Source organism: Corvus moneduloides, chromosome 6, assembly GCF_009650955.1.
Source record: "Corvus moneduloides isolate bCorMon1 chromosome 6, bCorMon1.pri, whole genome shotgun sequence".
Lineage (NCBI taxonomy): Eukaryota > Metazoa > Chordata > Aves > Passeriformes > Corvidae > Corvus > Corvus moneduloides.
In genome coordinates, this window is record NC_045481.1 from 60,088,052 (window position 1) to 60,114,241 (window position 26,190).

Below are 26,190 nucleotides of genomic sequence, written 5' to 3' on the forward strand. Positions count from 1 at the left end.
CTTCTTACTTTTTTTACGGCCAACACTAATGCTCCTCTCCTTGTTTCTGAGGGTTTCCTTGTAACTTCTGTACTGTTTTCTATACTTCTTACAAAAGCCTTAGCTGTTCACATCAAAAACTGTAAAACTCCTGTTTTCTTGCTGTTCAAGAAGATATCCTTCATTTCACTGTCTCACATTTACAGATTTCTTTAAAAACCCCAAAAACTGTCATAATGCTTCTGTTAAAATGCACCAGCCATGTTCAAAAGTCCAAGGTAGTTTCAACCTCAAAATCTTTTCTACTGTTAGGGTTTAACCCCACAGTTACAATATAAATATGTAAGGTAAATATGAGGGCCAAGTCATAGAAGAGTCTTAAAATTTGCATTACCAATTACGCCTTTCCATGATCTGAATCAGTTTTTAAGGAGTCATGTGCAAAGCAGCACTTTGAGCAGCAGCTTTTACACCTTCAGAGACTGTGGTCCCAGAACTCAGTGGTCTGACATAAAACAGCAACTTCTTACACTCTTTCAAGCTGCTCTATGAATGCAGAGCTTATTACACAGTGCTTATCTGCGTGCAATAGAATAATGGTAACTACACAGACTAACAAGCTTAAAAAGATTTCTTCTTTTTTCAGATAGAAAGCTCTTCTAAATCCTAAGTAATGCTACAACTATGTTTAGAAATAAACTAATTAATATTTATCAACTGCCATTAAATCTTAATAAATCAAAAAGCTTGAAATAACTCCAACCTTACAGCAACAAATGGGAAAAATTCAATTTCTGAAGAGTCAAATCTGAGTTTCACAGCCGAGCGGGAAGAGATGAGAAACATACACAACTGAGGAGCCTTCTCACCCTCTAACTGAACAACTACAAACCTCCCCAAAACAAAACAAAGCAAAGCAGCACAAAGAAGGGAGGCAGAAGCCCCAGTTTTAGATTTAAATGCTGCTCCCTGCTGTAAAATGTATGCTTCACCTCATCAGTAAGAGTCTCCCTTTCCTCCTAATGCGTGTCAGCAGTCAATCTAAATCCATCAGTCCCACCGTACTGCAGAACAGCAAATAATTATTTTCTCTAGAAACAAAACCGCTCTCACTACTTCATTATTTCATCACACTCTTTCTTTTAAGAGGAGCACATCTGAAGTTGCTAAGGCTGTTAAGGCTATTTTTACATATTTAAATGTTGTGAGCACAACAACATGAAAATTCTCTCATGAAATTTTATTTGAATCACTCATGCAAAAGAGAAAAAAAATCCACTCTTTCAAAATTATACACTATCTTTGGCAAGGAGAAAAACAGCTAAAGGGAACAATAAAACACTCTCAGGACACTCTTTTTTGTATTAGATTTGTCCCTGGGCTATAAAAAATGTAGCAGGCATGCTGTAAGAAAAATGAGTGATTCTCAGAAGTAGTAAAACACGTTATTTTGTGACACAATGATTCTTTGTGAAACTTGAAAATTAACTAAATTTTCTGTAAGCCTAAAAGACAGTTTAATAACACCACATTGTCCTGCTGGAAAGTATAAAGCAGCCATATAGTTTAAGCAGACATTTATATTAAAGCCCACAGATGAAAGGAAAAACTGGGTATACTCTACATAACAGCCAAGGATAGTTCCCATATACAGATGTGGAGAGGCCCATTTATGCATTCAGTACTTCAAATCACAAAAATAACCTGTCATTTTAAAGCAGAGCTCTTCCATACTACTCTCACCTTGCTGTACACCTCACACAATCATCTCCCTGAAATCTAGAAATTGCCTCTGAGCAATATACTATTACCTTTTGCTGCACTATAAACTCATGTAGCAAACATAAACAAGACCAGGCATTATTTGCTGTCTTTATTTTTCCTACCATTTACAAACAATAATGACTATCTAGGAAGCCCACCAGCTCTGTACATAACAGTATTCAACTCTGTTCTTTGCTGGCTCACAGCTTCCATCTCCATAAACACCACAGATTTATGTTTTACCCTGCATAACCTATGGCACTTAGCTACTATTGCAGTAAGTACCACAGAGATTGCTGAGGAGGGTACAGTCTCATACCACAGCATCATGAAGATTTTGTGTTTCTCTGTGGGCTTTTTTTTTACTTCTGTTGATCCCTTCATATTTATCCTTTCATTAAATGGAAATTCCTTTGCTGCAGCTAGAAAAGCACAAGATGCAAACCTGTCACCCTTGCCCAATTCAGCAAATATATTCTATAACTCTACAGAACATGAAATTCAGTAGAAGTCTTCTGTTCCCACAACTACAAATACTACAGACAACACAAACTGATAAAAGCCCAGAACCTACCAGTCACTAACATGCACTGATAAACTTAACACAGAAATAATGTTCTCACTTAACATTGCTAGTAAATGCTTACTAAATATTCTGCTGAGTAACTTAAGGCTTAGCTAAGGGCTAATGCAATGAATTATCTGCATCATCATACATATGATGTGAAATTTGCATATGATGTGCAAATGATCCATGTGGCCTTCCAACAAATAATTTTGCTTATTCAGGCCAGCAATTATTACACTATGTCTTCCTAACTACTTTGGCTTGGACAAAAAAAAAGCTGAATATAGTCTCTGAAAGAAGTCATTTCTGCAAACAAGAGAAGCAGTCTATCCTTTCCCAGTAAAGGATATGCTGGCACATTACAGGATCAGAAACTGTGACCTGCTTGCCATATCAGAGAGCACCTGTTTGCTTGATAAAACCCATAATAAATATGGAATTCTTAATAAATATCCATTTTTAACAACAGCACATGATAAAATTATATACTACCACTTTGGGTTGCATAAAACTGAAGCAAAAGTGTCAAGCAGCATATATTCTACTTCAAGATATAAAAAGCAACTTAGGAGTGCTAAATTGAATTTATGCCTTTGTAAAGTTGACAAAATTAATCATACCTTTAGGTGTCATTTTCAAAAGAATTTTAAAAAGCAATGATGAAGTACAAAAGGAGGTGGTACTGTTTTAGCAGTCCAGTAAAGCAGAAGTGAAGTGGGGGTTTAATGTCTCAAATTGAAAGCATCATGTACCAGAATTCCGAGGAAGGAAAAATACAATTCCTTCCCTTGCTTCTAGAGACCATCACATAAATATAAATATTCATCTTATAAATAATGAAGTCAGTTTGAGGATGAATATCTAAAAAGAGTACCTATCACTAACAATAATATGGAAGTGAATAATTACGGAACTTATCTCTCATCAACTTTGAAGCTTTCGTATTTCTAATCCTTTTAAGTAATGAATATTTTTTTTTCAGTACTGCACTACATCAAACTGGGCCATCTGTTAAGAAGTATCATTAAGACATCCAGCCCTCTGAGGGGCAGAGAAGCAACATTTACTGTTTGCTTAAATAGTTGCAGATGTTTCTAGAAACTACTTAAAAACATTAATGTGTATATTCTTAGACCATGACCCAACAGGCAGTCTTGAACGTGCTGGTCCCTGCAACCACATGCATGTGTTTTCAAGTTCAAGGCCTAAGTAAATATTTAACCATGCGTATCTACTAATTAATATTTACTGGCCGAGGGAGCGATTCAGATCCCCTTCATCGCCATCTGCAATGGCACTGGAGGAATTTATATGCAGGCAAGACAAATATTCAGCAGACCTCAATAACCATCTAAGCCTGCAAATGTCTGATGCTCATTTGGCACACCTCTTGGCACACCTCTGAGGTGCATCACTAAAGGCAGATGAGATGTGAGTCCCGAGACACCAGGCTCCCCTTAAGCTCAGCTGAGACTCAGCACCAAGGGAGAGATGAGGAACAGAGATACAATACATAGGGAATGATTATTCACTCAGCAATTCACTGATCAGAACATGTTTTAAGAAGAAAGCTCGTTCAAGTTTCTTAACCTTGTGATACCTGCACATTTCTCATTTAAGAGGATTTCCTCAACTAAGATTTTAGCTATGGCCTGCTCAGTCTGGTCCAGCCTACAACCAAGACTCACGGGGCTGAAACGAAACAAGCAAGAGGAACCTCCATCTCAACATCCCATTGGAAGGAGGAAAAATGGGGTTCTGGGCTCCAGGGTTAATTTTTTAATTTTTGTTTTGCACTGGTATTATTTTACTGTCCATCTTAATTCATAAATTAGTCCTCAGAGTGCTCAAATCTAAATCAACCTCCTAATATCCATCAAACTAGAATTTTAACGTTATTTTTGCAATTTTAAAATAGAGACCTTAAAAACACATTTTCAAAACCCTGCAGTTGCAAGTTTAAGCAACAATATATATTTCTTTTTCAAATATAGCATCCTTTTAATAGGAATTTTTAGGAGATATTGGTCCCTTTCTCCCCCAGCTCTTCCTTTTCTCCCTCCTCCTCTCTAATTCAGAGCAATTACAGCTTTGTATCTGGTAAGTCTTCTAACCAAAGGAGTATCACAGACTGGTTTTAGAATCAGGCTTACAGAGGTACTTAGTATTACAAAGGAATTGTTCCTTTCAATGTATCCCCTCTTGAACCAACAACTTATATTCCTTACAAGCTGGCTTACCTCTACAAACACTGCAACACTGGTTCTCTGGAAGAACGTGATCTTTTTCTGAGCAGTTCAGCGCTGGACAAGTCTCCGCTACTTTTACTAAAACTCCATTCTGAAAATAAACAACATTTTTTTTAAAATTACATTGGTGAAAACACATGCAGTGGCAAGGATCACATACTTTTCCATCTACAGCACTAGTAATTTCTAGTGACAACACTGGTAAACTAGCAAGAAGCAAGTTAAATTCATTTGTTCCACCATAATGTCAAATCTAGAGTAATCTACTGTGGTGCATTTCTCTGCTCAGCATCAAAATAAAACGATTACAAGGCACTTCAGCTCAAAATTCTATTCTAGTTTTACCAAATATGTAGTCTCAAAGTATAGTTGTCTTCTTTCTGAGTATTTGAAGGAATTAAAGAATTTCATTCCAAGTTAAAGACAATCTTCCTGCTTTCTGCAAGTCTGAGCTTTATTCCTCTTATTTCAGTCTACATACTTCGCTGACAAGTTATTCAACGCCAATATACACAGCAAGACCAGTATTTTCAAGTGTTGTGTTGTTCTGTCATGTCCAATTACAAGAGTCTGTTGTTTAGAATTACTGATCACCTAATTTCCAAAATTAGGTCCTTCAAAGAAGAAAGCTCATCTTGAGATATCCCTATAGAAACTGCTGTGCAAAACCAAGCTAAAGATATTTCTGTGATTTTGATTTCTAGATTTAGAATAAGACTGTGATATGAGGGCTAGAAGCTGGTAGAAATTTTCTATAATCCTAGACATAGAGCGTTCATGGGGAGATTTTTGCACCAAATTTTACTCCATCTTCTTCCCACCCAGCAGATCAGCCTCACTATATCTCCAGACCAAACAGCTCTCCAGCTCTTTAGTTCCTTGTTTCTTAAAATCCTGTCCCAAAATAGCCTCCTCTTTTACCTTATCCCCCCCTCTAGCCTTTTTCATACCATAATTTACTTGTTCAGCACTTCAGCACCCCTTCTGCAGCTATGCCATCACTGAGAACTGGCAAGTGGAGCAGAAATTAAGAACTAGGATTTTTGCTCAGTAGGAACTACAGTAACTACCCCACAGGACTGTCCACACCTGAGTAATCTCATTTTCCAAGCTGTGAAACTCCACTAAGAAAGCAGGCAGCCTGCTATGTTGCCAAAACACCTTTTTAACGTTAGTCTTGTCCCCACTCCTCCGAAAATATTTTTCATTACATCTCTGATCATGGAATGAAAAGATGGAGTAACAATTTCTGCTTTCCTCAAACAAAGAAATTTCATTTTCCAGCTATCATGATGGCAGAGACAAGTTTAAAAATATGATCCAAACACACCCAGGTCTAGGAAAGCAGAGGAAAACCAATACCAAAAAATAGACAAAACTTTATTAAAGCCATCATTCTCATAATCTGAGGAGAAATTACCTGTGAGTCCACCCGGTATGAAGAAACACCTCAGTGTATAAGCTTGCTTTCCTATCTACACTACACTGTGCCACACCATGCCAAAGAACCGGCTCAGGTGCCAGAAACAGGAGAGGTAAAACCTTTGCTGACAATCAGCCTTGCCGCTTTGCCTCACCACACCAGTTCAGCTATGTCCCTCCAGGCTCCAGAAGGAGTTCTCACAGCATCAAACTGCCCTACAGACTTAGGAAATGCCTGCTGAGTCTACAAGGCACAAGTTATGTGCCTGGAGTGCCCAGCAGCCTACAAGACTTACAGCTGAGAAGTGAAGCCAACTCAGGGAATGCAAATCTGACCATTCTGCAGCCACTGCCCTTGACACTACAATCTTAAGGCTAAGCAGGGCCAATTCCCTTTACCGGCAAGTTGCATCAGCTGCTGTCATGAAAAATAATGCTAAAAAAAAATCCCCACAGGCATCTGCTTTTCTTATTTTTTGTAAGAAAAAGCAGCTCCCTACAGCAGCATGGAAAGCACACATCATCAGAGCAAGTGCCCACAAAGAACAGTGAAGTTAATGGAGGCATTAGGTCTCCTCCTGATCTCACTTCCACAAAGGAAAGGGAGGAATCCCCCACGGTTGCCTGTGCAACTGCAGTATCAAAGGTGATAAAAGAACCAGACACCAAGCCATCATTTACTATCACGTTATCAAACAACCAGCTAGAATAGCTCTGGCTGTAACTCATTACCTATTTAAGCTCAGACAGGACAATTACAGCAGAAAGAGTAAATGACGTCAGCATACGGACAAAAAGTGTTGACTGACAAAAAATCTGGCCAAAAAAACATGGCAAGAAATAGTATGAAAGTCAAATGAGTGTCAGGATGAGTCAAAAAGCTAAAGACAAATTTAATCCAAGCTCACAGCTTCTTTAGTGACTCACAAGGAGATAAAAGAACACAAATTGAGAATTCCATTAATTTAACAACAGTAAGATTTTATTTCCCTACGTTTCCTATTTTCTGCAGCATTTGCATCTTGGGAAAACAAATTAAACTTATTTGTAATTAAGTTTTAAAACAATTAAAACATTTCCATGTTGGGTTAAAATCAATTTGTTATAAACTAATACAGATCCAATTATAAGAATTATCATCATCAGATTTCAGATTTTATCCACTGAGATAAGAAGAGTTCACACTTCAGAACTACGGCTTCAGGCAGCCTTAGAAAAATTGCTCCTTTTTGTATTCAATTCACATATGTAGCAGTCATAGAATGTGAACAGAAATAGATGTCAAAAAGACTTTTTTTTTCTGGAATAAATATATCAAGCTTCAGTTGTGACATACAATCCACAAGAATGAGATCTGGAGTCAAAAATTTACAGCAAGATAATTAAATTTCTTGTAATTACAAAGGTAAGTACATAAAAAAAGGATTGGATTTAAACTTAATCAGTGACATGCAGTGAAAATCTGAACAACAAACAGCTCATCTCACATGACTGGCTTTGAAAATTAATAGCAAGATTTCAGATAAGGCTATTTTGGTGGGGCTTTTTTCCTGTCTGAATTTAGCTGTGCCCTGGTTTCAGCCAGGGTTGATCTCTGCAGCAGCCAGGAGGGGCATGGCCAGGACAGGAGGTTATTCTATAACCATCTCAACTTGAGGAGGGGGTGGTGGGGTAGGAGAGGGAGCAGTCAGGTATTGTTGTTCCCTGTGAATCGACCACCTCTTGCTTGTACCCTCTGTCATCAGTATTGTTGCTGTTATTGTTTATTTTCTTATCTACTTGCTGATTCTAGTAAACTGTTCTTATCTCAACCTGTGATCTTTACCTTTTGTGCCTCCAATTCTCCTCTCCATCCCACCCAGGGGAAGCGAGAGAGACATGGTTTCAGTGAGAGCACCACACCTGGGAATATCATTCCTAAGGCACAACAAGCTGTTATTAATCAGTCTCTCAGGACAAAGTTTCAAACAGCAGCCTTAGTTGTCACTCTAAGAAGCACATCATTCCTTACCTTTATGTCATACATGAAATGGAGTGTTGGCCTTTGCACATTAAGTGTTTTCAACTTTTAATTGTTAATTGCTTAATTATTGCTTATTCAAATTACCCATCAACCCAGTTGGACAGTTATTAAGTTCCAAAGTTACTCCCCTGATTAGTTGATTAAAGTGTTTTATATAATTCCGTGTTAAAAGTCCCTTGTTAATAAAGTTCCACAAGTTTGGTCCCCTCTTTAGTCCCTAAAAAGTGTAAAAACCCACAATGTCTTAATTCCTGTATGTGTCCAAGTTAATTACCCTGGTTTTAAGAGTTCTCTGAAATACTTATAGCCCAGTTTTAAACCTTTTACCAAGTGTTCTTAACCTTTGTAAGTTTTGAGTGAGTGTTAAGCTTTGCCAAACAGGAGACCTTCTAACTGCAGGGAGCTATTTTTAGAACGCGGCTGTTGGCCGGCAACTGAGCACCGTGGCAACCTGGAATTTTAATGAGGACTTTTCCCGCCTTTGGAGTCGATGACAATTTTTCCCCTAGATAACAGCAAGCCATTAGCAGACTGAGATCACCTCACCTCAAGACACCACCAATCATCCAAGACCATGGAGGCTGGACACTGGGCGGTCATGGGCGGGACCCAGACTTTATAAAACTGCTGGACACCAAATCAGAGGGGCCATTTTCACCTCAGATTAGCTGGTGGTGAAGTGCTGGGAGTACAGGCCTCTACCTCTTTCAAAAGGCAATTTTACCATTCAGACTTTGGGCGAGCTGAAGTCACCCAGTGTTGTAAGGTCTCTGGTTTGGGACTTCCGAGCCAGTTCGGCCAACAAGGTCTCTAATCACTGCAGACCCGGGGTTTTTTTTGGCTTTGTAATTGTTTTGTACTTGGAATTTTTTTTTGCTGATTGTTCTTTTAATAAATTGTTCTTAATTATTTTATTTAAGAACCAAGAGTTGTCTCATTCCTCACACTTTACAGAAAGCTTTTTAGTCCACCTTCCTGAAAGCTGTGGGCCCTGTCCATCTTGTATGGCACAGTGTGACTGCCTGCTGCCAGCATTAATGAAGAGGCATTTATTTTTGTACCCTTTGCTGTCAAGCATGTCGTCTGTTTATGAACGGCATCATGTCATTCACAGGCAGCTGCTCAACTGCAAATTCTCACTCCAACAAAAGTCATAAAAATTTTTCCATTGACTTTTCATGGCCCACATCACCATACTGGTGAAACAAAAACCAAAACCAAAACCAAAACCAAAAACAAAAAAACAAAAAAACAAACCTAAACAAACCAACCAGCAAAAAAATCAAACACTTTTTGAATGCAAAAAGGTGCAGTTACCAGAAGTTCATACACACTTGCATTTTCTGGCCTTCCCACCACAAGAGAGAGATGGAACAGCTGGGGAGAGATCAGCCTTGGGCCATGAGGATAAATATAGACTGGAGCATCTCACAGGAGGAAAGGCTGAGAGAGCTGGGACTGTAGCCTGAAGGGGAGAAGGCTCAGAGGGGACCCTACAGACACATAAACACCCAAAGTGAAGGTGTGAAGAGGATGGAGCCAGGCTCTTCTCAGCGGTGCCCACTGACAGGACCAGGGCCCACAGGCACAAACTGAAACACAGCAGGGTCCACCTGAACATCAGGAAACACTCTCCCAGTGTGAGGCTGCCCAGGGAAGCTGTGGAGTCTCCATCCTTGGAGATATTCAAAAGCCATTTGGATGTGGTCCTGGGAAACTGGCTCCAGGTAACCCAGCTCAAGCAGGAGAGTTGGAGAAGATGACCTCCAGAGGTCCCTTCCAATCTGGACTGTTCTGTGATTGTTAGAAATACCGGTGTGCTCATTTTATCATTGTAGATTCATCTAGAGAGTGTTTGTGGGCAGGATTCCAGCTGGGAGTGGTTGTTCATGAGTAACATCTGTGCTTATGGTTAAGACAATATGCATCATAAATATTTTTAGTCTGGATTAGTTTCCAAAAATTAAAAAAAGGTCTCTCAGCCTGATAAAGAAAATCTTTAATCTAGCTGGATCCATCAGTAGTAGTACTATTTTTGTTAGATGAAAAAACTATGAAAGTTAAAAGCCTCTTAAGGTTGTATCAGTACCTATGCAAAGAATAAGGAATCTATCTTCAAATAAAAATTGAAATGTGAAATTTCAACTTAATCTTTTTGACATTACCCCACTTACAGATATATCCTCCTCTACAAAGATTTTTAAGTCATCTTTATCAACACTATTACACTGATGGTAGATGTGTACCCTCCAACATATTCCTTCATGGATCAGCAGCTTTTGAAACTTGATGTCAGTTTTTCAAGTCTGGAAAATTAAATCATGTTAAATTTCGTATGGTACTCCCTTTTGACAAAGTCCTTCCTTTATTCATACGACACCTTGTCTACATAGGACAGAAAACAGTGACATAGCCACAGTTTGACTCATCACCATTCATCTTTCATCTAATGAGCATTCCTAACTGAGGTCAGATTAAGAGGTCATGCTGAAGACATATTGAATGAACCTCCTGCATGGAGACACAACACCCCACAGAAACAGATGCAAGCAGCCTCTTAAAAACTCTCCCCAGGACAGTGAGGTTTAATATCTTCTTGAAGCACAGCTGTGGAAAGAACTTCAGTTTGTTGGGATTTTTCTGAAGGCATGCATCAAACATTTTTTTATGGTGTTACATTCACGGATGCCATTTTGAATATTTATCAATACTGTCCATTAAGATGCAAATACCAATTGCAATGTTACAGTAATTAACATTGCCGTATCATTTTCCTTTTACAATAAGCAAAATACAAAAGCTGTTTCCATTATTTTACTCATTCCTAATGACAGGTATTTGATGGTTGGTATTTGCTGTTAATCTTCATGAATGTATTATCATACTCCTAATGATAAATATAATGCTCTTATTTATAGCACAGAGAAGTTCCGCAGACATAATTCAGGTCACTCTCTCTGGTTTCACTTTAATGTGCAAACACTCCTGTTCTCATTTCATACAGGTACTCCCCCTCTCCAATAAACATTCTATGTCACATTATAAATAACAGGCATCTTAGTCTGCTTTCCAAGGCAACGACCTTGCCCACGTATTTGTATACGCAGTGCTGAACACCCCATACAGCTCAATGGTAACAATGGCAAAGTACTTCTGCATAACAAGCTGTTTTCACAACATCTGCAGCCAGTTATTGTCCATTTCCATTAGTGAACATGAAATTGCTACTCTGTACACTCAGCTCCAAGCACAACAATAACCAGATCAATGTAATCTTTTCCTATACGCACATTCACCAACACTCCCTGAACGGATCTAACACAGCCTTCGTTCACCTGTGTTCTTAAATACTGTCATAGTCCAAATGTTAAGAATTTGCCAAGAAAGACCTCAGTCTGCTCCAATACTCAGTAATTTACCTCAACTATTAGAAGAGCTATATATAATTTAAACAATACTAGGGGAAATACAGAGTAACTCAAACAATATAACACGAAGGTTGCTTCAAATTTTCGCAATTTGGCTGAAACAAGTCATTTGGTCAAGATGCTGTTACTTTTTTCCTAAAGATCATGAAAGCAGAGATAAGAGAAAACATCTTTCCAAATAGTTTTGCCCATATTTTTCTTATCCTGCAAGGGTCATATTCCTGCCTTGTTTTCATATTTGTGGCTTTCACTGACTTCAAGGTCACCTTTTCAAGACAACAGATGTCACATTTGCATGAAGGAAGCCTAAAGAAATGCACTAAGTTTACACTGTCACTTCTGAACACCAGAGATACATTTAAAATCAGGAAAAGTTTATGCAACTGAAACTTACTCGACATTCCCTGCAGCTCTTGGTTAATACTCGTTGACCTTCTGCTAGCACTTTGCCTCCATAGATACACTTGGCTGTAATTCGAGAGAAGGAGGAGGGAGATTAAAAATTAATTAAATCAGTATTTAAGCAGCAAATAAATGCAAGGTATAACATGAAAGTAAAACCAGTATTCACATCCACTGAAAAAAATATGAATACTTTAAAAATATGATACATTTTGCTTTCATCAGAAGTCAGTATCACATATAATTACAAACAAAGTAACAAACAATAAATTCATTTTAAGAAAAAGTAGCATCTTCACCCAGCCTAAAGAGAGGGAATAGGAGCATAGACAATGTGTCCTGGACTAAACTCCCTACCATTCAATAGAAAATATTTTCACTACTGAGATCGCGTAGAGTAGCTACAGTATTTGTGTTACTAGAGGTCCTCATGACTCACTTCAAGAACTGGAGACATTTATTAGAGTACAGTTCATCTTGAGAATAATACAAGCACAGATTTCAATTAAGCCTTCCCATTTTTTGTGGGCACAAAGGTGAACTCTTCAACTTGCTGGAGGACTGCACGAACAGATCAGATGCAGCGAATGACTGTACCAAATTAACAAACTGCAAAAATCTGTTTCAGAAAAATATTCTTCAAGCACACATGAAATACGCAGATTTCCCAAGAAACTGAGAGCTCCTACTACAAAATTCTTCTCTGAAGTTTTGACCCTTCTGCCAAAGACAAGCGGCTCCACAAATGAACAGACTGGAACACATGATCATTCCTCATTCACTTCAAGGCAAAGTGGACTAGCTCAGGACTACTGCCACCATGAAAAAGGCAACCTGCAGCAGGGCCACAGGAGCAAACAGCTTGGTCAATTATGACCGGAATTATCACAGTCCCCATGCAACTACATGGCTAAATTCCAATTCCAGAGAAGGACAGTAAATCCATCAATTAAAGAGAACAGCTGGACTGTTACGATCTCACACAAATCAAGTATCCAGCATAAAAGCACCCTACATTACTAGCCAGATCAATGCTAAACACTGATAAAATAACTTTCTGCTGTGGCATTTCAGCTCTTTCTGTACTTGGCCAGTAAAAGTCTGACCTGGGACCCTGAAAGGAAAGCTAAAAGATGTGAATCCTATGTTGCAATTGAACTTCAAAAGTTTGCAGAGTCAAGCCACATGCACAGTGCAAGTGTTCACAGTCTGTTCTCAAAAGACACACTATCTAGGACTGTTTTACCTCAATTTCCTTCCTGAGTGCCCAGGTAAGGGAAGCACTCATAGGTGCAAGTGTGTCCCTCTTACAGGTGATGCCAATAGTTCCACAGCAGCAACTGTCACAGCCAGATTGATTCCCAAATTTTAAGCAAAAGAGACTGCTAGATCAATCTTCATGAACCTTCAGACATCAATTTGCTTCTAATGACTCTTTGTGAAAATTCTCATTTCTTCCAAAAAAAAAAAAAAGAATGATTTATGATTTTCAGGATAACTCAGGTCTCATCATCACTAAAGCATTTTAAAACAGGCTTCTTCCTTTTGGTATCCTAGTTTTCTTTGTTTTTCAAAAGCTGCCCTAGTTTTTATGCCCGACTTGTTGTGATCTCACTTCTGAAGAAAACTTCAGATGAGGAAGCTTCATTTAAATTAGGAATCCCAGTAACTATTTTTAGGAGAATATGAACTAGAGACATTTCCTTTTTCTTTCTGTCTGTTTTCCTGACAAGAATGGACACACCAGAAAGCAAGTTAATGTCTGATTCAGAAAAATGATATTTAAAACAAAATTATAGTCTTTTGCCAAATATTATTTGAAATGCTAACACAAGGTGGCAGGGATCAAAACTGAACTGCCTAAACCCCTTAACACATCAGACATTAGAGCTACTTTGCTCATTAACCCTTAGCTAAGACGGGAAAGTGCCCAATAACCCAGCCATTCAATAATCCCTAGAGACAGCAAATTACAACTGATGGTTCTATCAGAGCTAAATAGAAAAAGCACAGAGAAAATAACACCTGCAGTGCAGCTCTTTGGAAAACCTCTGCAATTACTACTATCTACCTAGAGGTGACTAACTGTGGTCCTAGCACATCATTTTGTCAAGGAGCTGGCGTTTACAATCAATTTCAATCAACTTCCATACATCTCTTCCCATTGACTGACATGCTGAGTTCTTGTCAGAATAACGAGTCAAGTTTGTGCCAATCACTGACAAAAGGCAAGTTTGATTGTTCATCTTACAAATAACAGGAACAGTTTACTCATGAGGGTATACACTGAATCTACAATTTTGTGCCTTCCAATTTCTTTGTGTCAGATTTTGACTCTTGTGCCTGCATCCAGTTTCATGAAAAAACTTCCTAGACTTTCAATGTTACAAATAAAAATATTTCGAGACAAAGAAATACAGGCCAGCATGGTCATTTTACCACCCAAGTACTCTGTTCATAAACTCCTTTTAGTATGCAGAATATTCATGCTGACATACAGCTGAGAGAAATGAGATTACGTAAGAAACGAGCAAGTGCAAGACCACAGCTAAAGGATATTTGTGCACAGAACTAATGAATTCAATGACTGAGAAAGGGTGGCAGAATGCTAAAAAAGTGTTATTATTTTCCTAATAAATCCTAAAATAATTCAACATCCCTGTCTTAATAAATTATTGAAAGACTCATGCATGAAGTTTACTCATCTTCCAGAACAGATAGGGGAAAGAGAATTTGTGCTTCTTAAGTACGACTGGCATTAGTATACAGCTAAAATGTTAATACATAAATTGTCTTTGTTCCTTGCACTACTATTAAAGTAACAAATATTGAATATTCCTTCCATGAACATTACTTAACAGATTTCGTTTCCAGAAAAAGGAACTGAAAGCTGACAATAACACCGATCACAAAATTTACTTAGCTTTTCTTTCTTCTCATTAATTTATTTTGAAATTAATTACAGCAAACTACGGCTCCACACAGTGATACTAAGCCTGGGTCTGATATTGTCAAGTTTATTTTGAAGAACAGCCTTTTAACTTGAAATAAAAGAGAGGCAAAAAGATAACAGCTCGGTTAGTTACTCATCACAAAAGAAAGTTCAGACCATAGGCTTGATGCTCCTCAACACCAACAGGAGATACAAACTGGAACCAAGTCAGTCTTCCCAGCCCCCAACAGGATGAATAATTTTACACTAACAATAGGTAAAAATAGTACCTCAGAAATTTGCAATGCTTCTTCATTTCTCAGCAATTACTTATTTTCTTCTTAAATCATGTTTGCCACTATGACTCATGTTACCTGAATTACCAGGACCTCTGAAAATCATTACAAAATGTGCCTGCTGCCAGGACAAGTTTAATTCTGCTGAAATAGAAGGCAAAACTGAGAGGTCTGAGTGATGTACTTACCCTTGCACACTTTGCAGCACTGACTTTCCACATGCACTGGGAGGGCATCAGGGGGACATTCAAGAGGGGGACAGGACATCCTTCGGCATTCCACAACTCCGCTCTAAGCAAAGGGTTTTAAGACAAAATTCAACTACTGCCACTGCTATTAGTGAATACTTTGTACAAAACACTAAAAACTATTTAAGTAAATGAAAACAGCATTCTGCATTACACACACATCCTTCACTAACGAATTTAATCCCACCCAGCTACAAGATGAGTCAAATGCAGCTGAAGGTGAACTGCCTCATTTTGATACGTTACTGGTTTTACCCCCCAGTCCCAAATTGCATTAACTGAAAAACATAAGTCAAGAACATAAGCCCTACTTTCTGTAGGCTGTTCCAATCATCTTTGAGATTTTTAACAATCAGGCTTCTATTTTCTTGAGTAAACAAAGGCTCTCTTCAGATATTTATCAAATAATTTCAAAGATATAAGTTTTACATACTAATTCTCTTTCTGTTCCTTGTATTCTTCATTCTGATAAATGCTGAAAACAAATCTGCAAGTTACCATGCAAGATGCAACTAAGCATCTATGAATACTATTAAGATAATGCCTCCTTTTTGAAAAAGCTACTGCAGTAAAAACAATTCCATCCAAACACAATGCCACCCCTTCACCCCAAGTCCTCACAGCTACAATTAGAACAAATAAGAAAGTATTGTCAAGGGAAAGCAGATTTTATGTATGAAGCTTACAAATAAGCAATGTCAAAATTTTATTTATTTTACCATTTCCCTCTCTATTGTCCACAATGCCACTAGATGCATACTAAATACATAATAATTCTCAGAGTGAACGTTATGTATTCAAAGGCCATTTTCACATTTCCATTAGATCCTATCCTTGAAACTCTTCAGAAATTCTTACTTTGCATGTGCAATTCCTGCAGTGATCATCTTCAACCCATGAGTCTTTGTCTCTGTAGATCAATCCATTTACTTGACAAGTCTTCTCACAATGACAGTCTTCCAATTGACTCAGTCTTGTTTCTGCATAATTTAACTATAAATGAAAGTAACTTGATGAGATTTTTGCAATTCACATTATTTAAAAACACACTAAACACATTATTTAAAAAAGCAAAAACCAGTATACTTATATTTAGCCAAACCAGCTTTGACTACAGTCTTCAAAACACTCAACCAGGAAATCAGCAGGTATAAACTAATCCTATTCCTCAGGTTTTGATGGAGTTAGATCATGGTCATCCCACACTAGGATCAATAGAGAAACCATGCTCCTGGAGTAAACCCTGAGCTTGTGGCTAGCTCTGAACATGCCTTGCTGTTAGAACAGAAATACAAGCTTAATACTTAGCAGTAAATACGTGCATTCCTTCCCTGCCCATCCAAATAACTGAAAGATGACAGGTCTCTGTTAAAAAAAGTTTTTTTTTTCTGGCAAAATAAATAATAAAAAAATAAAACTAAAATTAAAAAAAAAAAAAACAGACTGTCAAAATTTACATGGAAAATTTTGTGATTCATAGAACTATTCCTGGCTGTATAAACCCATGATGCAAATAAACCAGACTGCCTAGTCCATAAATGAACTCAGCTGCTTAATTTTTCTTGATTTTAATCAAAGTCAAGCTTGAACCTTTCTCACCTCCAGCAAGGAAAGACTCAGTAGAAAGTTTTGTGCTGGAAGTCTTCATGTAACAAACACATCTGAATACAAAGCACACCCTAGTGGAGGCTCATAATTTACCAAAAGAAGTTATATTCCACTCAGAGAAGTGCAGGAGATGCCCAGACTGATCTCAGCAGATTGTTAAAGCCACATGAATTATTTTAGCCATTATTTTTAAAGAGGAACTAACAGTACTCTAGCACAGCAGTAGGGAATGCTGCAATGTAACACAATCCTTTTCTCCTGCAGCAAATTAACATTTTAGCCAGATTCTAACACCCTGACATACAGTGTGTCTCTACTTAAGGACACAAGATTAAATCAATTGAAGATATCTACTGGAAAGATTCAGAATTAATTAAAATTATGACAAAAATAAAATAAGTTTTAAATGCTAGAATTTATTAGTCTTTATATGTCTTTACCAAACATAGGTAAGAAGAGGACATAAGGGTGGTTAGCTTGCTACAAGTCATGATCAAATGCTCCCTTTGTAGCATTCTGTGACAACCTGCCATAGACAGTGCTTTGCTGGAGCACTTACATAGGCCCTGTGTCCCATCCCGAGCCCACCAGACTCAGGAGAGGTACAGCCCAAGCAGGAGGGAACCTTCCTTTCCTGCTGTCATTCTGCATAACTTCCCAGCTACTAAAATTATTTGAGTCTGAAACCAGTAGCCAGATACTTCCTTCCCAGGCAAGCCCAGCCCTGAGTCTCCATAATTTTAATTTCTATAAACTGCACGTACACATTCATTGCAAACAACACTTGCTCATCTGTTCAATGCCAAGATACAGCTGTAACCAAACACAGATTGAGAGAGAGGATGAAATCCTGGATATAGAGGAGCCTAAAAGCAACAACTAGACACCAAACCACTTTCTCAAAACATCTTGTTCGTGCTCAGCATCTGTTGGTGCAGATCTGTAGGGATCTTCGCTGCTGTACATTAGCAAGCCCTCCTCTGACCACCTGCCCTGCCAAACAGGATCTCTGTGGGCAGCTGCACAGCCCTGCAAAGCCTTGACATGCATCATCCCCACAAAATATACTTGTATCTGCATTAGTACCACTTGCAGCTGTTGTGGCTAGGACTTAAAAGGCAGATACAAATCTTAATGCTTCCCTGCAGACTCCCCATTTTTAACTTGCATTTGTCTACCAAGTTAATTTTCTTTCCTTCTGCATGCATTTTTCCTGGACAACAGGAAACAACTGCAACAAAACAGTCAGTGGACTGCTGTAACAGAAAAGGAATTTGCAATGATGGATTATGCCAGCACCACTTTATGAAAGCACAGAGTCTTTGCAGTACAAATACTGTGTTATTTGCTTCCCCTCATAAAGTACTAGCAAGCAAAATTATAATTAACATCAGAGAAAGCAAGTTACTCAGTACACTGCATAATTGGAACTTGCTCATACCACCAGCAGGGCTCAAAATAATTGCCTCCCTTTCACAGTACAAGCAGAAAACTGAACTAAAAGCTTCACATTTCGCATTCGGATCCAGCCTGTCCAAAGCATGTCAGCTGAGTAAGAGGACTGCCAGGATAATGCACACACTCTCCAAAACACAGTTTCCCCTTTCCTGTTGGGAAGGGAAAGAGCATTTCAAGGCAGTGCAGTAAACAGTATAATGTTTTTACACAAGCAGCACTGCTATGCAAATCCTGTTTTGGAAATTCCTACAGTAACTACACTCAGAGTAAGGGCATCTACAGGTTGGTTGCATTTGCACTTAAATCGAAGTAATTAACATGTAAGTGCTGTTTCAAAAGAGACAATTAACTGCCCTCCACCACAAACCAGATGGTTCACCAACATTAACCTCAAAAAGTGTTCAGATTCTCCTTTGACACAGATCAAGGGTTTGGTCACCTCTAAAACACAGTTTCCTATCCCAACACTTCAGCACAGCCTTGCTGAAGGGCCTTGGCTAACGCTGAGGTTGCCTGTGTACTGTAGGAGCAGAGCCTAAAGAAAATTTCCAAAATCCCAAACAAACAAACAAAAAATCCCCAACTCTATAGATTCCCATTCATCCTATTCATGATCCAACTGGGGAGGGGGTGGGGGGGGAGAAGGAAGGAAAAAAAACCCAAACCCAAGCACACACCACATCACCTGGAGCTGAATTAACTTTTACACTGATAAAAACCATTGATCAAAAGTGATATCAAGGTTAGCACAGTCAGCAGGTTCACAGGCATTTTCATTTTGGGGCCTCATTTCAGTTCCCAGCAAGGAGACTACACCAAGTCCTGAAGACTTCACAGGACTTCCCACAAGAAAACATCTCCCCTCTGATAGCATCACATGGTGAGGAAATTGTTGAGGGATTTCACTCTTTTGTTTCTGCATTTATTCCTTTTGTTTCTGCATTTATTCCTCAGCATGAAAAGGGAAACCAAGCTAAGGCTTCTTACAAAACATCAGACTCTGCGTATTTTGTCACTACCTTACAAATAATAAAGCAGAGAACAGAAACATTATTAAGCTTAAGAAACAACCATGGAGCCATATCCATAAGACTATGCAGACAGTAAGAAAAAAATGACTCTACCATGAACATTTGGAATAATTTTCATGGTATAAGGAATGGCATATAGAATATCTTTGTCTTAGGGAAGGAAAGGAAGGAAATGGGCAACTAACAAAAAAGCTTAGGTACCTACTTTTGCAGTCATTTTTGCCAGGAGTTCTTGCAAATCCATGATTCCTTGCACCAGACTTAAGAAATCACTGCAGGTTGGGCATGCTCAATAGAGAAAGATTAAAAAGAAACAGAAAAGAAGAAAAGACACAATAAATCATAAATAACCAACAATCTGTCATACTAGATTTATCTGAATCTGTTTATATGGAATTTTTGCCTTCTGGAAGTCAGCACATGCAAAAATAACAAGCCTGAAAGTATTATTTTTAAAGCAAAGAAACAATCTGTATGAAAAATCTAAAACAGAGAGAATAAAAAGATTGCTACTTACTGCGATTCAGATTAGGACACTGTGTTATATATCCATTAGGTATAAAGATGATTTTCACATCTTGAATAATACCCTTTGTAAAAGAAGAGAAAACTGGTAATACAGATTACAAACATTCACTTAAATTTGTACAAGCTCTTTCACAAGTCATTTCTTCAGTGGATACAAAAAAAGATTACCAGCTCACTCTACTTGTGAGGAAAATAACTGAAGATGAACAAAATAGAACAACTCCTCCTATCTTTCTGAGTGTTTGGATATTACAGTGATAATACTGCTTTGTCTTTAGAAATCACCAAATATAAGCTGCTTAAACGTCTTTAAATGGGGTGAGACTGGTGAAAAAAGCAGTGAAATAATATCCATTGCTCAAGCCGATGACACACTTTTCCAAAAGACAAAAAGAAAACACAGTAAAACTCTTTATTTTTTTAGCCAAATAAGGCTGTGAAATCAAACACTGAAAAGACAAGTACATAGTGCCAGATGTAAGTAACAGTTTACACTTCCATTGCTTGGTTTCATTAAGCCTCCTAGCTGCTCTGTATCTCAACAGGCAGTTTGGGTAATCGTGCCATCAGCCAGAATTAAATCCTCTCTCTAGCCCAGGCAGATAGAGATGCCCTGTGCAGGACTGGCAGAAGGTCAGAGCCAGTCAGTGCAGGTTGTATGGGGCTCCTAAACCAAACCAGGCATGACAGTGGGGAGGCAGAACCCACAGGTCCAGTGCCTGCTGCACCCTGCACCGTCCCCGCCCTGCAAGGACATCCCCAGTGGAAGCAGCAGATGGCCAGTGTCCCTGCACACCCAGGCCCTAAAGAACCCTGGACACTTCAGACAGTCCAGAAAATGCTGAAGCTTGTGTTTGTTCTTTTAAGCTCAGGATGAAGCTTTTGCTGCATCTTTGACTGTGCAATGTACTTACTTCACAGAATCCACTGGCTTTAATAATGTCGTGGCCACTAAGGGAGAGGAGCAAGGGAAATCAAAGGATCTCTAGTGCTGATATTTGCACTTCCTCTGTTAGTCAGATGTTGTGATGATGCCTTAAGGCATCAGTGACACAGCTCTATGTCCTCACAGACACAGAAAAATTTATTTCATCTGAAAAGAAATTTATCATGGCAGCAGTTACTATCTAATTAAATTACTGATTTGCCAGACTGTGCTTTAATTTTCAGTTAAATTGCAATAGAGTGAATTTTGCAGACCAAGGACATCATCACTTGCTCATAGGCACTCAATCTCCACCCATAAATAGAGGCCTCAGATAGTCCTTAAAGCCTGGCAAGTAACATTTAACATTTATATCATCTGTTAAAAGAGCAGAATGTAATCAGCAAGCACTGTTTCCTGCTTGCTGTCTCATGATCAAATATTAACTGAAAATATTAATAGAGATAACCAGATCACCCTGTCTTTCTTGCATAAGTACATACATTTATTAACCTTTTCATCTATGAGAATAATGAAACCATAAGTAATGAGAAGTAATACTGTCACTGGAAATGGAACATCCTGAAAGCCATTTTACATACTTTCTGTCAGCAGTCATCAGTGAGAAATTAGAAGGTGAGGCATAAAAATATATTTCAAGACTTAAGCCTCTGCAGTGAAAAGCTCAACCAAGAGTAAATGAGATTATGAAGTTCCACCAGACTATATCACCTAACTAATGAGACACCATCCAGAGAGAAGTGATTTTTTTCTTCAGGTTTTTTTTTGTTTGTTTTTGGTTTTTGGGGTTTTTTGTTTGGTTTGGTTTTTGGGTTTTGGGGTTTGGGGGGGGGCGGGGGAGGTTGGGGTTTTTTTGTTGGTTTTTTTGTTGTTGTTTTTTTAGGTGCATCGTCAACTTCAAATGTGTTTGTTGCATCAGAGTCATACTGCTCAATTGTCTTTTGGACAGATTCGCATTTATACACAGCCTGAAGAGGAAACACAACTATTTTATGTGTAATTTCTGGCTACATGGAAGCGTATTACTTTGGAAAAACATAAGAACATGAACTTCAGTTCACTAGCACAGATGACTTCTAGGTCTGTAAACCATCTGAAACAGAATTATGATCAAACACAGAAGTAAACTTTCCAAGGGCAGAAATTTTGCTGATGTATTTTTTTAATAGAAAGACTTCATTGTAGGCAAACACTTATTACAGCCATAATTATTGTAACAAATATGAAAAAACTCTGATTATTCCTGCTTCAGCATTAAGTCTAGGCTCCCAAGAGCTTGGATTTTGTCCTTAACAGTGCAATGTCAGTGGTCAAAATCTTTCCAGTTTTTCCCTTCCCAAGCAGACATCACCTTTATGTTATCAATAAAAACATTTGGCTAATGACAATCAAAGCTTCTGCACAGCATCAGGACTTACTAGCTTGAAGAGCCTTCATCTGGTGCAGGCAGATTACCAGCTACAAAATGAAATCCAGGTCTGCAGCACTAAATATCAAGCCCATTCCATGAGAACATAATGCAAAAAGCCCAGTTTATTGCACTTCTCAGATATCTACTAAATAGAACAGTCCTCCCACATTCTGTGAAAAGGCTCATATATTCCATGAGCTCTCCACTTCTGCATTTTCATTTCCTCCATTGCCTTTCATCCTCTTTAAAACCTACTTCTCCCACAGAGATAATGTGAGCCAAACAGCTGTGCAAGTTGCACTGGCCAGCGCTGCGAAAGGCTCTCCGCGGTGGCACCAGCAGACATGCCTGGAACTCCTGTGCCTTGGCAAAGCCATGCCAACACACCCAGACTTCCACTCCATCAGCACTGTGCTGCTCCACTCAGGGCAGCCATGCCAGGCACCTGAACGCTGCCCTCAGCACTACGTTTAGTTTCACCTTAGTCCATACAACACTGAGTCCAAAATTATTACAGAGGCATATGACTATATAAATTATATACATGATACTGTGCAATAAAAATACCAATATGCTTCTCAAGCACCTAATACACAATCCCCAGACATGAGCAGGATCAATAGAGCCTGCTCTAGTAGTTATGAAAACTACTGTCTTGCAACATAAATCACCTTCTCACCAATGCATTAATAAGCTCATTTCTGCAGTAGCTCTTTGGGGGGACCCTTAGGGGGAAGGGTTCTCCTCAGCAATAAAGCAAATTCTGCAGGTAATTCTGATCCTGGCAGCAATCAGATCCATCCTAGAGAGTGTTCCATGGATATCTGGCAGCACTCTTTTTCTCCATTCAGTTGCATTTGCTTCAGCTTCCTAACCTGATGATAATGGTATTCTCTAGCCCTGAAACAAACCCTGAGTTTCTGTGGCTGTCCTGGCTCTGTCCAGCACAGAGTTAATTTCTGCAGTAGCTGGGAGGGAGCATGGCTGGAACATGGTGATTATTCTACAGCATCTCATACCATTGCAGGAGGCAGGGGAAGGGACTCTCTCTTCCATGGAGAAAGAGTTCCTTATGGTCAAGAAAATGTGGAGGAGGGAGCCATCCGGTACCATCTATTATCAGGAATGTTTATCTGGGTAAATAATTTCTTTTCCTATACCTTTTGTTAATAATATTGTTGCTGTTACTGTTCATTTTCTTATCTCATCACTCCTTCCAGTAATTTTTTCTTATCTACACCCATCATCTTCACCTTTTGTGTCTCTCATTCTGAACTCCATTCCATCACAGGGAGGAGGGGGAAGGAAAGGAGGAGTGAGAAATCAAGGTGTGATTTGGTGGGATTTGAGAGACTCCTGGTGGGAGGTTACTGAATTGGGGAGTACCATTCATAAACCACGACAGCCTTAATTTATCCATCTCTTATTCTACACCACTTATGTCCCACCCAGATCCTACACCCTCCAACTATATAGATACAGATACATAAATATACACAGTCACAGGTATCATTTCTATAGTCAGTCAAATCCCCTTGTGGTACACATTGTTTCCCTGTCTCTGCATTACCCACCCAGGACCCAGGTCCTCCTTCCATGGAGCGGTTTGCCTTTGCTCAAGTTGCTCCTCTCTGGAGTCACCATAGCATTCTTCTTGCAAATACTGTCACTTTATCAGAGTCCTGTAGCTGTTCAGGGGTGAACTCCCAAAACACTGGAGAATTTCTCTAAATACCAGCCCATTTACTCCCACGTTCCATGACATTCGTGATTATTGCCCCTCAGGGCAGATCTCTGAATGAACCCCCCAGAAATCTCTGTCCTGACTCTAAACATGGTACTGTAGACCATACTGAGAAAACACAGCAGACATTGCAACAAGAACGTGCTTTCCTTAACATCCAAATGAAATTCAAAATTCTCAAAAGCTGTTTAACAGGCCTGAAGGAGGGAAAGGGGATGAAAAGCTGTGGAAAATCATCCTCCCCTCTTTGCCCCACAGACTGGTTATGATTATTAATGGACTCCCCACATAAGCACCTGAGGTAAGGGTAGGAGAGCAACACTGAACACACATCCAAAATGATCCTCATTGCCCTTGATGTTATCAAGTCATAAGCAGATATCACACAGTACAGCAACAAAGCAATCCTGATCCCTCTCCCTACACTGAAAAAGAACATAGCGAGGGGCACATCAGGGAATAGATACAGGCTTAGGCATCACACCCACATGAACAAGCCAAGCAACATTGTGGCCAGTGCTCCATACCTAATACCACAGAAGCTTAAATCAAATTAGCTTTCAACCTGCTCAGGCTCTGTTATTTCCACCCTTCGTACCACACACTGGCCACCAGTTAAGGCTGTCCTGCTTTAGGAATGGTACTCCCCAGTTCAGTATCCCCACCAAGACTCTCCCAAGCCCCAGGCTGTTCTCTCTCAATCCCCCTTCTCTACCCCTCCCTGCTGTGGTAGGAAGGAGTTGAGAACTGGAGGCACAAAAGGTGAAGATCACAGAGCGATGAGATAAAAAAATTAACAGTAACAGTATCAGTAACAAAAGGTATAGAAAAGATATTATTCACACAACAAACATTCCCAGTAATAACAATACTGGATGGCTCCTTCCACTGTGTCTTCTCGACCAGAAGGAACTCTTTCTCCTTGGAAGAGAAGGTGTTCTCCTCACCCCCTGCAATTGCATGAGGGGGTATAGAATAACCTCCATGTCCCAGCCATGCTCCCTCCCAGCTACTGCGAAAATTAACCCTGTCCTGGACAGAGTCGGGACAGCTGCACAAACAAACCTGAAGGGTCAGCACATAGCTTTCAAACTAAGTAGTTCATGGGATTGCCTTCAAAGCCAACAGAAAAGCTCTCCTAAGCCTGCTCCAAACTTGCTCCCACCACTGCTGTGCTACAACCACTGTCTTGGCTGAATTCCGAGTGCTTGGCCATGTCAGGCAAGTTACAACCAGCAAGAGATACCAGGAGCAAGGGGTGAGACTTCAGTTCCCCTGATAACACCACAGAGCACTTCATTCCCCAGCACGGCCACAGGTACAGCAGGACTGCTTGTGGAATAATCACTGTAAATAATGATGTGGAACAAAAGCACAGACACAAAAAATTGCTGCTGCTGGACAGTGACTTAGGACTATCATACCCCCTCCTGCCCCTTCTGATATACCAAAGAATTAAAACCTAATACAGGTATGAGAATATGACCAAAATGTGCTTTAATGCTACTCGTTTAAGGAGAGAAACAACAATTATCATTAAAATAAGAAAACTTCAGGAATGGCAGAGACGATATTCAGAAGAGTATCCAGTGCTTTTCCCTATGCACATTTTCATGGCTCCAACACACATACAAAAATGCTAATTCTTTTTTAATGCTCTTATTTCCCTGCAGATCTCTGTTTACATTAAGGAAAATATATCTATTTTTTTATATGCTGAAACAGTGAAACAAATTGCTCTGAAAAAGAAAGGGAGATCCTGCTGAGCATATAAATACATGGAAAGAGATGTGTACTCTTCACAGACTGGCAAAATCCCAAGTTTTTGCAATGAGTAACATAAAAAAGTAAGACTTCTGAAACTCTCAAGCAGGATTAAAAAAAACACAACCAATTATATTTCTGCCCTGAAGAAAGTTAGTAAAATATTCAAGCATGCATAAAGCAAAGTAAGGCACTTGTCGGCTTTCATTATGATCAATAAAAATTGTCAGTTCATTAGCATATCATTAGCTACCCTGCTGTTTCCAAAGTGTTAACACGTAGAAATATTAATTTACAAACATATAATATCCCAGAGTTCTGAGGCTCTGACTGCCTGCATAAAATAAGAATTTAAGACGGGCGACTCCAGTATAACTTCTTCCTTTTCC

At 39.1% G+C, this 26,190-nt stretch overlaps 1 protein-coding gene across 3 annotated transcripts in view; it reads right to left on the reverse strand.

The window, feature by feature from the left end:
• Positions 1-26,190, reverse strand: part of NELL1 (neural EGFL like 1) — a 366,267-nt gene that overhangs the window by 222,602 nt on the left and 117,475 nt on the right. For all 3 annotated transcript variants that reach the window (XM_032112441.1, XM_032112440.1, XM_032112439.1), the window contains exons 6-11: positions 19,926-19,998; positions 19,614-19,696; positions 16,170-16,304; positions 15,252-15,354; positions 11,828-11,901; positions 4,552-4,651 (exon numbers count right to left, since the gene is read on the reverse strand). In XM_032112441.1, coding sequence (XP_031968332.1) covers positions 4,552-4,651; positions 11,828-11,901; positions 15,252-15,354; positions 16,170-16,304; positions 19,614-19,696; positions 19,926-19,998 — 568 coding nt within the window. The remainder of the gene's footprint in view (positions 1-4,551; positions 4,652-11,827; positions 11,902-15,251; positions 15,355-16,169; positions 16,305-19,613; positions 19,697-19,925; positions 19,999-26,190) is intronic.